The 12491-nt window shown below is 32.1% G+C and overlaps 1 protein-coding gene across 1 annotated transcript; it reads right to left on the bottom strand.

Annotated features, from left to right (window-relative positions):
* Window positions 1–2480: 2480 nt before the first annotated feature.
* On the bottom strand, window positions 2481–7580 carry LOC120091458 (denticleless protein homolog). The gene is made up of 16 exons (XM_039049491.1): window positions 7341–7580; window positions 7155–7270; window positions 6940–7048; window positions 6787–6851; window positions 6447–6485; window positions 6222–6318; window positions 5998–6094; window positions 5466–5529; window positions 5318–5394; window positions 5142–5214; window positions 4964–5043; window positions 4341–4425; window positions 4174–4242; window positions 4026–4093; window positions 3894–3942; window positions 2481–3188 (listed from the first exon to the last, which is right to left on the bottom strand). Exons 1-16 carry the CDS (start codon window positions 7405–7407, stop codon window positions 2826–2828), a joined length of 1518 nt encoding a protein of 505 aa, XP_038905419.1. The 5' UTR covers window positions 7408–7580; the 3' UTR covers window positions 2481–2825.
* Window positions 7581–12491: the final 4911 nt, after the last annotated feature.

Raw genomic sequence — 12491 nt, 5'->3', positions numbered from 1 at the left:
AATATCTATAAATAATATTGATAGATTATAATATCGATAGTTTTAAAAAAAATATATATCTTATAAATATTTTTAACCGTGATTTGAAATAATTTTAAAAAAAAAAACATATATAATAACAAAATAGACAAAAAGGAAAAAAACCTAATCCCTTTCTTTTTTTTCTTTGTGGCCCCCACCCCCAGTTTCTTTTTTCTCTTCTCTCTCTACTCTTTCACTCTCAACTGTCGCCGTCACGCCGCGTCGCTTCCATGGTCCCCTAGTCGTCGAGCGTTCGAGGTATTTCGTCCAACGTCGTCGCCACCACGCCGTCGCCATTCCGGTCAATAGTCTGCAGGTCTCCGTCCGCTGAACCGTGGCTCGCCGCAACCATCGCCGGAGCTCGATTCGCACCTCCTTTCTTCGCCGCCGGCAGTCATGGGGTATTTCGCACACCGACGCCGTCGTCGCCGCTACTCCGATCAATCATCTGCAGACCGTCGTCCGCTGAACCATGGCTCGCCGTAACAATCGCCGAAGTTTGATTCGCGTCTCTTTTCGTCGCCGCCACAGCCATTTGTGGTCTTGGGTTCCAGCTTCTCTCGTCTCTCTCATCATGCGTCTCTTTAAAATAAAATATACGTAAAAATGATTGGAAAAAGACCCACCATTTTTTCCCTTGGAGACGCCGGATGGTTAAATGTTACTTTTGGGACTTGGGAGCGTAAATCCTTCTCTTCAAATTAGGAAATCTAATTAGATTTAAATTGCATTATTTTTTTTTGTTTGTTTAAACTTCATTTAAATTTTGTCATATTTCAAAATTTATTTCAAATTTAAATCATTTAAATTTTTTTCCTCGCATCTAATTAGATCGTGTAAATGAAACCTCAAATTAAAATTTTAAAAAAAAAAAATTATATCCCAGATGTTACCTTGAACTCAAATCATTCAATTTTTGGACATCTTTAAGTCCAAATAAATTGTAGATAAAAATCTAAAGCTATCTCAAATTAAAATTGAGGACTTCTATTTGCCTTGAATTAAAATTTGGGCATTGTCCAAATTTTGTCCCAAGTTCAAATGGTTGAGGTTTATAGCTTCAAATCAAAATAGATTGTAGATAAAGTTTAAATTTATCTCAAATTAAAATTGGGTCATATTCCAAATTTCATACTAAATTCAAATTTCTAAGTTTTTATCCCCAAATCAAATTAAATTGGAGATAAAACTTGAAATTTGTTTTCCTTAAATTAAAAATTTGCTCATATTCCAAATTTCATATTAAATTCAAATTTCTAAGCTTTTACCTCCAAATTAAATTAAATTGGAGATAAAACTTGAAGCTTTTCTTAAATCAGAGTTTGGCCATGTCCCAAACTTTATCACAAATTTTAATTGAACTTAGGTACTAAATTCATGGTTTGATTAATTCAACATATTAAAGTCAAGAATAAATTACTTGTATTTCGATTCTAACTTCCATCTTTTTCAAGATTCATCCACCCAGATCTATACATAAATCTCAAAAATGTGCATCTGTTGGAGAAATTTTTTATCAATCACAAATTGTCACCTTATTTACTAGAGAAAATTTCAAATCATCAAATTTGGGACCAATTAAGAGTTGACATGTGTCCCAAATTGGAGTTGAAGACAAATTTCGATAATGCCACGTGTTTTTCATCACAAGCATCGGATTGAGTAAAATTAATTTGGCTCATTTTGATATTATAATTTGGGCTATAATTCCGTTAAACCCAAAAATTGGCTTAATTTGCTCAAAAGTCATAGTAAGTCTAAGTTCAGCTAATTGGGCTCAAGAGTAAGGTCCAATCAAGCCCAAACCCACAAAACCTACCAAAAAACTCTATAAATAGATAAACTTTATTTGAGGAGTCAACAATTCTTCCAAAACTTTGCATTCAAATGAAAGATTCAGAGAATCAAATACTAAAGATCATCGAATTACATCAGATCAATATCTATACAAGTTCAACCTCATGCAAACCAACTTTATAAAAAAAAAAAATCTTTTCTTTTTCTTGTATATTCTTATATTGTTCATATTCAATCTTTTCCTTTCCTACAAACAAAACGTCTATCTTTCTTAAAAGTAAAAACAAAATAGCATTATTGGCAAATATAATTATACCTTATTTTTAAAAAAAAATAACAATTAACATACATTGTCTTATAATTAATTATTAATACAACTTGTTGACTTTTTTATGTTTGAATAATTTTTTAACATTAGTGGAGTAATTTTAACTATTTTAATTTCAAATACATGCAACATTCTTGGCACTTGAGCACATGAGTGGTCAATTTGACGTACACTCAAAAGAGTTTCTAATTCCTATATTCTGCTTGTTTTACTAAAAAAAATGTAATTACAAAATTTCAATGGTCTTAATAATTAATGAAGAATTATAATCCTGATTAATCTTTGAAATCAAAGGGCATGTATTTAAAATTCCACTCAATACTTGAACCTATCCAAAATTCTTCCACAATGTAACCAGCATGCCTCATGGTAATTTATAAGACAAGGGAAAAAGGAGGGTGGGGAGGTTAAATTTAAGACTTTTAACCTAAAATAAATCTCTATACAAAACTGCATCCCCTCACTGTACATTTCAAATACAAGCCAAGCACATCATCCCATAACATCCAAAACCAAGGTATAAATTTAACAAGAAAATGATCAGCTTCCAAGTGCAAACTGGGGGAGGTTTCTTGTTCTGAAGGCTTCTATTTGGACCCACCACAAAAATTGAAGGCTATATAATGAAGTGAACTCTAAAAATGAAATGGAAAAATATATACTCTCAGTGAGGATTGCTTTATGGAGCAACTAGAAAGTAATCTCTGATTGTTTTTCTTTTCATGGAGGAAGGAGGATTGAGAACAGAAGACGGGCTTTTAGAATTGGCTTCAGGAGTTTTCTCAAAGTTGTCAATCAAATCAGCAGCAGCATCTGATAAAAATCTTTTTACCTTGGATTCAGGAGTGCCTAGTTTATGCTCCATGTCCATAGCCTTTGAGTTAGATGGAGAAGTACAAGCTCTCTCGAAGTATGGAGAATCTGAATTATCAGAGTCTTTTGCCTGTTCTATAGTCGGCATTGCCATAATTCTCTTTCGGTTGCATGAAGTTGGCCTTTTGCTTGAGCTGCAACTATTGTTTTGAGAATTCCATACCCGAACCTATTAGATAATTTGCAAAAAGTAAGAATCTCATGTGACCATCAAAAAGACAATCTATAGCAGAAATTTGACACATGTTTGATCTACTTGAGTAAATATTTACGAAGATGAGTGTTTGAAATCTTATCTTTTTAGAACTTGAAACACAATTATATAACCTATAGAACAGATCATGTTCAAGGTCATGAGAAGTATTTGAAATCTTATCTTCAAAGTCACGGGTAGGAAGACCAATATTGAGTTTCAAAACAGGTTTAGATATTTTCAAAATGACTAAAGAAAGATCATGGCAAAAACTATGAGTAAATATTTGCAAAGATAAGCATTTGAAATCTAATATTTATAGAACTCGAAAGACACAATTGTACAACTTATAGTCTATAGAATAGATCATATTCAAGTTAGGTCATGATAAGTGTTTGAAACCCTCATCTTTGGACTCACTTGTTGGAAGACCTATGTTGAGTTTCAAAACAGATTTGGATATTTGCAAACTGACTAGTGAATGATCACGGTAAGAACTACAGAACTTTTAGAGTTGGATTAAAATATAAATTTGAGGGTTAAAAAGGACTAAAGGAGTATGAAATTTAGAGATGGGATAGTGTCATTAGATTAACCTATTGTCATCTTAGCAATCCAATGAATTGTATTCAGGGAATAATAAAACTGAATAGACATCCGGTTTGTAATTCACTTGCATACCGTGAAATCATCTGAAGATGTCACAAACTTCCCAACTTCAAACGGCGACCTGGAAGAGGCTAAAATCTTCAGTAAAGATTTTAATGATAGTGTTGGGCTGAGAACAAGTGGCAAAAGATTAAAAGAAAATACCAATCCACTGCCGAAACTTCCCCATTATGTTTTGTCAACGTGATGGGATCTTCATGAGGCTTGTCCACCTGATTTGGACACAGCTTTTGAATTCGTTCTATAATTTAACAATATTAAAAATAAAGCTTGTTATTAAAAAGAATCGGACCTGCCAAACATGGGCATTTCCATCAGTAGAACCACTAAGAAGGTAAGAAGCATCGGGACTGATTGCAGACTGAAAAGGCAAGAATTAAACATTAAAAATGAAAATGCATTCCAATGAAATTTTGGCGAAGAACTAGTGATTTCAAGGCTTGCTGAAACAACACTCACCTTTACAAAGAAAGAATCTATTTGGCATCCAGAAAATGATTTTACAGGACCCTTCTCCAGCTGAAGTACATTGTATAAATATATTCTGTTGCAGACACAGAAAATTTACGTCATTTTCTTTTGCACTGCTGCTTGCTCTATAAAAAGTACACAAATGATATCAGGCAAGTTTGCACAAAATAAGCAATTTGCAGGCACGAACTCCCAAGAGAAGCTAAAGCTAGGTGTTTTTTTCATGAGAAACGATGAAAATAATATACTCAACAAAAGAGGAAAACACGATGTGGAGGCCGGACAAGAGGTCCCAACGCCTAATTTGGAGGACTAACAAGGAAAGACTTCCAATCTAAATTGATGAGGAAAACTGTGTATTACACAAAGAATTGTGCAAGGCACTCCAAGATGAGACGCTAAATTGTACCTCTTCAATTACAAAACAAATTAAAAGAAGTAAGCTTATCTGAGAATAACGTGGTATTCTTCTCTCCAAATTTGGCAAGGAAGAATTCCACTATCATTATCTTTGCTTTCTTTTAAAACCACCAGCCAAACGAAATCTAAACCTAGGTAAATAGGAACCATGAAAGTGGAACATATGGCTCGCTATTATATGAGTTAATTACCTATTATCCATGCAAGATGCTGAAAGAAATGCCCCATTCGCGTCTTGGGATAAGCTAGATATACCATGTAATCTCGTGTCCTATAAATGGACATGGTAGATTATAATTAGACTCGAGACACCAATGGTACTCCAGAAATCTAAATAAGATGCCATTGTATCTTTGATTTGAACATTACCTTGTCACTGGATTTGGGTTGGCACAGAGTGATTGCAGTTTTCAAATTTCTTGTATCCCAGAACTTCACTGTGCTAAAGACAGAAAAAACTAACATCGGTAACATGTATAGCTTCTGACACAGAAATCTACCCCTAGCTCTATATAAAAACAGTGGAATGTAAATCCTGTACGCACCTATCCACTGCACCAGCTGTGGCTATGGAGAGTTCGTCTTTTAGATAAAGAACAGAAGTTATGCTCTTCGAAGCAGACTGGAAAAATTGAAAGACTAAGGTTGGTTGTATACCAATCAAATGATAAAGAGAAAATGCCAATAGCGAACCTTTTGACGCCTGATACGCTTTGCATGAGAGGGAAGATGGGCTCCTTTAACTACTGCAGTTGCCCTGTTCAAAGGTAATTAGGGAATTTTTAAGAACACTATGCAAAATATATATATATATATATATTCTTAGTGTTTTGGAATAACTTCTTGGGGGAAAATTTTGTTTTTAAACAAAATCAATTTTTCTATATACAACTTTGAAAAAAAAATTAATTTAAAGTGTACTTAGTGATACTTATTGATTCTAGATAATGGAAAACATTCTTTTATAGAAAATTGAATTAATTTAAAATCCATTTTTGAAGAAACAATTAATGATGTCTTTAAAGATAACTTGATTACTCCACGATCTTCAATATAGTGCAACCAAAAAATTGTTATTTAGAATACTTGTACAAAAATGTAAGATGTACAAACATTTTTAATAAAAATATTTGTTGGAAAAAGTGCGTAAGCTACGAGGGATTTCAGTCAGACCGAGTTACTTGATATTGAAGTTCACTTAAAACGTCATACACCATCTACTTACCTTAGGCACATCTCCTCCCTGCCAACTTTGGAACAAGAAGTGGTTCTCAAGTCCCAGAGAGCAAATGAGCCATCTCTTGACCCAGATAGAATGAGATCTGTATGAGTCAATGAAATTGAACATCAATCATTTGGGGACAGTAGCACCTTTTCACGCTCCCTCAATCATAGTTATTTGAATGTTTAGACAAAACATTCTCGTGTTGAAGGATATGAAATGTGTACCATGATTAGTTGGGTGAGAAGATATAGATTTCACACTTCCTTTGTGCCCTCTCAATATTCCTATGCATTCCATTTCCTGAACATCCCATAACTTCATCTGCAGAGAAGTCGAATTGGAAGGTATAACTTACTCCCAGATGAAAAAAGTATGACATAGTTTAAAATATAGAATAGGATGTTCAATAAATGAATAAACTGGTTTAAGAGCAAAATGGTGATACTTACAGATTGATCCCCGGAGGCTGTAATCATTTGGGTATCGTCCTGAAAAATATTAGCATATCATGATTTAGGATGCCCTTTCTTTTACCGAGTTTAACCACTAAAGTGGTGTGAAATCTTAGGATGGTAATTGGTGCATTTTTCTACTAAGTTATGTTCAAATTCACGATTTAGGATGCAGTTACCATTACATAAGAACTATATAAATCAGTGGTGTAAGTAAGAGGCCAATCTTTCAAGTATTCTGCCTAGCTAAGTATTGACTTTTTATTATATTGATAAAAATGAAGGGAAAAAGAGTCTGAAGTAGTAACTACAGAGTGAGGATTAACTTGTAAACTACCTTAATCCAACAAACATCAAACACAGCATTGCGATGTGCTTCCCATTCACTAACCCTAGATTTCTCTGTAAAAGAAATACCAGTCAGTAACATAGAAACTAAAATCAATCGAAGTTTTCTACATGATTGATGTGAGGAAAAGGAGATCAAAACCTGTATTTTCCTCGTGAGATGAAAACAATGAAAATCTGGTACGGGTATTGAACAGGCTTACGTACCCATCCTCATCAGAAAGTGCAAAAACGTGGGAATTATTCAACGTCTAGAAAAAAACACAAGTTCACAACATCCTCCAGTCATTACCAAATCCAAAAAGGAGAGAAAAAGAAAATAATGAAACAATGTAAAGAAGCTCATCGAATCAAAACCTTGCAGAACGAAACGGCCAATGGAGGCGTCTGGTCGCCGTCGTGTTCAACAGACATAGCTCCGACTTCCTTGAAGCTAAGAGCAACATCAGCGGAAAATCTCGGCCGCTTTCGAACTGAGAATGAGATTGTGGAGTGTTAGAAAACATAGATCGGAACAGACCAAAAGAAAAGAAAGATGGAAACCTCTGAATCCATTGAGCTCTCTGGAACTGAGATCTTGGAAAAACGATGGCGATCTTGAGATCTCCATTAGAGTGGCTTGAATCAGTCTCTAGAGAGGGGAAACGAGGATGAAAAATGTTGAAGATGGAATTTTCGGTTGAATGTGAAGAGGGATTTGAGACACTACTTGGCGCCAGTGGGTGTGCTTCTAATGGCGGGAACTTGAATTTAACCTTTGCTCGTTCTTGGCGGAGGCGCCATTTTTATTTTCTTCCAACCCAATAATGATTAATTTGGGTTTTTTTTTTTCCTTTTCTTTGGGAAAATATTAGGGTATAATTACAAATTTGTCCTCATATAGTTTTAAAAATGGTTTGAATTTAATTATTTTGGTTTCAGAAGTTGGAATTTCAATCTTATTTATAAAGAGTCTAAAAGCATATGACTAAATTCCAAATGAAGTTTAATTTTTGCCCTCAAATTTAAGTTTTAAAAAAAATGAACTTTCAAAACTAAAAGAATAAGGAAAATTATTTACACAAAATAGCATAATTTTAATATCCTTTGATAGAGATTGATAGAAGTCTATCACTGATGAACGTTGATAGAAATCTATTAGTGCAGTATTTTTAAAAAAGAAAATAATTTGATATTTTTTTCTATCTATAAAAAAAAAAAAAAAATTCTTTGAAAAAAATGTTGGATATTCTTTTTAATTAGTTACTTAAATAAATAGAACGAAAATAGTATTGAGTTGAACACAAAAATATATAGGGGGTGTTTGGCTCACTAACATGAGTTGAGTTTACATACCAATTTATTGTTTGGCCCACCAACTTTAAACATTGGTAGAGTTGAGTTTGTATATTTTACTGACTTACCCTTCCCCATGTTTTCACTGGCTTCATTATACTCCGAAAACTAACTTCGAGCTCCGACAACCACCTCAAATGACAACTCCAGTGACCAACTCCGGGCTCCGATAACCACTTTCGATGACAACTTTGTCGACCAACTCTAGGCTCCGAAAACCACCTCTGATGACAATTTTAGCGACAAAATCCAAACTCTGACAAGCACCTCCGGTGACCCAACTCTGACGACCATCTTCACGCTACCAAATCCGACGACCAATTGGCTCCGACAACAAACTCCGATGACCAACTTCGACAACCACCTTCGTAGGCTCTGACTACAACTCCAATCAAAATCACTTTCGATGATCACCTTTGAGTAAGCAACTTTGACGACCAACTCGAGGCTTCAACAACCACCTTCGACGAAAAACTCCAATAACAACTCTAATACCACCTTCATACGACTAACTTCGGGGCAACAGTCACCTCCAACTACAATCTCTAGTAAAAATCATATTCGATGATCAATTTTGACAACCACTTTCGTCTGACCAACTATAGGATTCGAAAACCACCTCCAATGACAAACTTCAACAATCAACTCCAGTACACCTTCATGTGACCAACTTCATGTTTCGACAACCACCTCCGACTACAAACTTCAGCAAAAGCCATATTCGATAATCAATTTCGACAACCACTTCCAACTGCTATAAAACTAATAACGGTTAAAGTATGTTTGGGGGTTGTTGATTATATATAAAAATATATTATTTTGTCTACGTTAAGTGTAATATTTATACGTAATAAATTCACATATCAAATGAGTGTTAAGAATATTTAGACGGAAAATATATACGTAGTTGAAAAGTATGTAACATATAACAACAAAAAAACATAAAATGGAAAGGAAAAAAACTGGAATATTTTTCAGCTATAATTGGTGAAAATTAGAGATTTGTCCTCCGATGATTCTCCGAATTTAGAGGAAATGAATGCTGAAAATTATTAGAAGAAATGTGATAACATTCAATTGACTGTTCCGATGACGGGGGAGATTTTAATTAAAAAAATCATGACATAGTAAAAAAAAAAAAAAAAAAAAAGAAGATGATGATAATGAAATTCATCGAAAAAAAATAGCTATAATCAAAAGTTTTTATTTTGCTTTAGTTTCTCACTTTATTTAATCATATTTCTACAATAAATGTAATTAGATAATTGTTGTTTATTGCCCAACAAATAAAGAAAGAAGGGAAAAAAAAAACTTTAAAAATTAAAAGAAAAAATTGCCATCCATATTATATTCAAACAAATATTGATAGAATTATTGAATAAAAAAGTTTTAAAACTAAAATAATAACTATAAAAACATATTATTTAGAGTTAAAAAAACTGCATAGATACCCAGACATATAAATTCAAACCAAATAACTCTACACCGCAAATACAGACATATAAACTCATACCAAATAACTTTGCACCCCAGACACAGACATATGAACTTCATACACATATGAACTTCGGACATATGAACTCCATACATCCTATCTCAACTCAGCGCCCCAAACAGCCTCATAAAATTTTAATATATTTATCAATTACTTGTTTTAATTGGAAAAAAAGAACATTGAATTTTCTCTACGAGAACCCACCATATGAACAATAAATTTCCAATTAGATTCTCCAAAAGGATAACGCAAGAGATGGGGTGAAAAACCTCCACGAGAAACAGAGATGGGAGAGAGTATATCCAGCCACAACCTCATTGTTGCCATCCCGTAATCATATGAGGCCTAGGGTAAAATTTCGAGAGGCCTTCATATAGAAAATATTATCTTTTTTTGTTTTCTTATTTTTTGAGATGCAAAATTATGTATTAAATTTTGATAATCTAAGTTCATTAATATATATTTTTCAATGGATAATATTGTCAACCCATTTAATATTTATTGCGACGTAATTAACCTTGAATAATATTTAATTAATTTTAATTTTGAAAAGCTTATTTCAACAAAAGCAACCGTTAAAGGTATTGGTAATAATATTCTATAAACAATATATGCATTTGGAAAAGCATTTGCCTTTTTTATATAATTTAATACTTTAATATAACAATCAATTTCAATTTGCAATACTTCTCTTCATGTTTTTAATTAAAAAAAATCTAAAACGTTAATGTCATGAAATGTATCATGTTTTAATATATTTTCAAAATTAATACATCTTTTCAAATGATCATCATCTAATGACTTTACAATTTTCATATCAAATAAGAAGTTAAAGATATTTTTGTATAATTTAAATTGTTCGGTTTTTTTTTTTAAATGAAAAAATTACTTGATCTATAATATAGTAAAAGTAATCAATTATAAAAGAACATTCAGATGATCATGTTTTTTCAATGTCAACATTCTTGCCAAATTATTTTTTCTCTGAATCATCGTTTTTTCACGAAAATATTGGTTGTATTTTTCGTATCATTTGCAATCTCTTTAGTTAAAATCATAGCATCTGTAAATTCATTTTCTCTATATTTTTCTTAAAATAAAACCAAACATTTCACTCGATCTAAATCAACATTAATATGCATATCTCTATGTTTCAAGACTTTACTTACATAAATTACAACAAATAAGATATCATACCAAACAGTCATGCCTAACAATAATTCAAAATTTTCAAATTCATAAGTAGCTCAATTAGCTTCATTTTTCACTTTAGGATATTTACTACTTTCCTCTAATTTTAATAAAGTGTCCCTTATTTGAGGCACTTGAAATCTTACTGCTTTAACACTTTCAATTCGACTTTCTTCCCATCATGTTTGTGATAATGGTTTGATAATCAAGCTGGTTATGTAATATAGCAAACGATTCCACCGTTTTGTATACGAATAAAATAAAGAATAAATATGTTGGACAACTCCAAAAACTATCATGGCTTTATGACATAAGCTAACCATGACAAAAAGCATTAGATCAAGATTATGACAATGTATAAAATCCTCTATGATTTATTTATAGTGATCTTTTTTTGTACATGTTATTGTTTTCATTTCATATTAGATCCATTATCATGTCTTTGTCAGTCATGTCCTTGTCCTCTTATATTCGATGTATAAAGTTTAAGATCCTTAATTGTATTTATAAGCACATCAAAAAAATATTTTCCAGTGATATCTTCAACTTGTAAATATTCTAAAAAATATTCTTCTAGTTTTATTGGACTTGAGATATCAACACACCTTGATATAAGAGACTTTTATTATTGATGACTTACATCAAGTGTACGATCTAATATAGCTGAAAAATATCTTGCTTCTTTAATTTTGTTCAATAATTATATTTTTTTATTTCAAGTCCTAATAGTTGTATCAGTTCATTTTGTATATCACGTCTAAGATAATAATGATGAATTTCTTTATTTTGGATATAACGAACATGTTCTTGTATTATTGGATCACATTCGACAATCATTACAGTTAAACTTAGTGTTTTTTTTTAAAACTTCCTTGAAATGTTAAATTATTTGTACCAAGACTTTTAACAACAATAATTTGTGTTGATACTTTATTCCAATGTTTTTTTTAATTAATTAATTAATTCTTAAACATATTTGTCAATTGTTCTATTTTTTAACAATCTAATTTGTAAATCAACCTAAGCATTCATATTAGGTATCTGTTCATTACTAATTTAATGATTTTTAAGCCGATAACTAAGATTTTTCAATCATTAACTCCTTCATCAGCTAATTGAACTGTAGATTTAGTATCAAATAATTTACAACAAAAACAATAAACTTTATTGAAATCCTTTGAGTAAACTAGCCATCTTGTGGGGACCTTTCTAAAATGGGGACCTTAGGCGATCACCTCACTCGTCTATAGCTTAAGTCGACCTTCCTTTTAAAGGTATGAAGATAATTTACAATATTTATTTGTAATGGTGCTATAAATCCTCGGAGGTTGTGATAGTTTTCCTCGTGGTTTAGTAATAGACTTATATGATTTTGCAATGTGCCTTTGTTTCCCATCTTAATAAATTCAAGTTTCTATATCAGTCATTGGACTTTCAATCTAGTTTTATTGTGGTTCTTATCCTTAAACTTTTAAAATGTCTATTTTGATCCTGAATTTTAGAAAATGAATTATTTTGATCCTTACATTTATTTTATTTTTGAGAATTCAATGATATAGTTCTGAGAATTTGTACTTGCATGTTTAATGTTAGCATGATTCAAAGCAATATTGATTAGAGACAAACATTTGACAGGTAGACATTAGGTGGGAAAATAAAACAACAAGGACCAA

The sequence above is a fragment of the Benincasa hispida genome, chromosome 11 (genome assembly GCF_009727055.1).
Source record: "Benincasa hispida cultivar B227 chromosome 11, ASM972705v1, whole genome shotgun sequence".
NCBI classification, from domain to species: domain Eukaryota; kingdom Viridiplantae; phylum Streptophyta; class Magnoliopsida; order Cucurbitales; family Cucurbitaceae; genus Benincasa; species Benincasa hispida.
This window is presented reverse-complemented; position numbering and strand designations above follow the sequence as displayed.

Bases quoted from the DNA above. Each gene is read 5' to 3' on its own strand.
- LOC120091458 (XM_039049491.1), bottom strand. From the start codon at position 7,407: ATGGAGATCTCAAGATCGCCATCGTTTTTCCAAGATCTCAGTTCCAGA. The intron at 6,852-6,939 runs GTTTTGATCTCC...TTTCTTTTACAG, and splicing joins ATCTCACGAGGAAAATACAG to AGAAATCTAGGGTTAGTGAA. The intron at 6,486-6,786 runs GTAGTTTACAAG...AATATTTTTCAG, and splicing joins TTGATGTTTGTTGGATTAAG to GACGATACCCAAATGATTAC.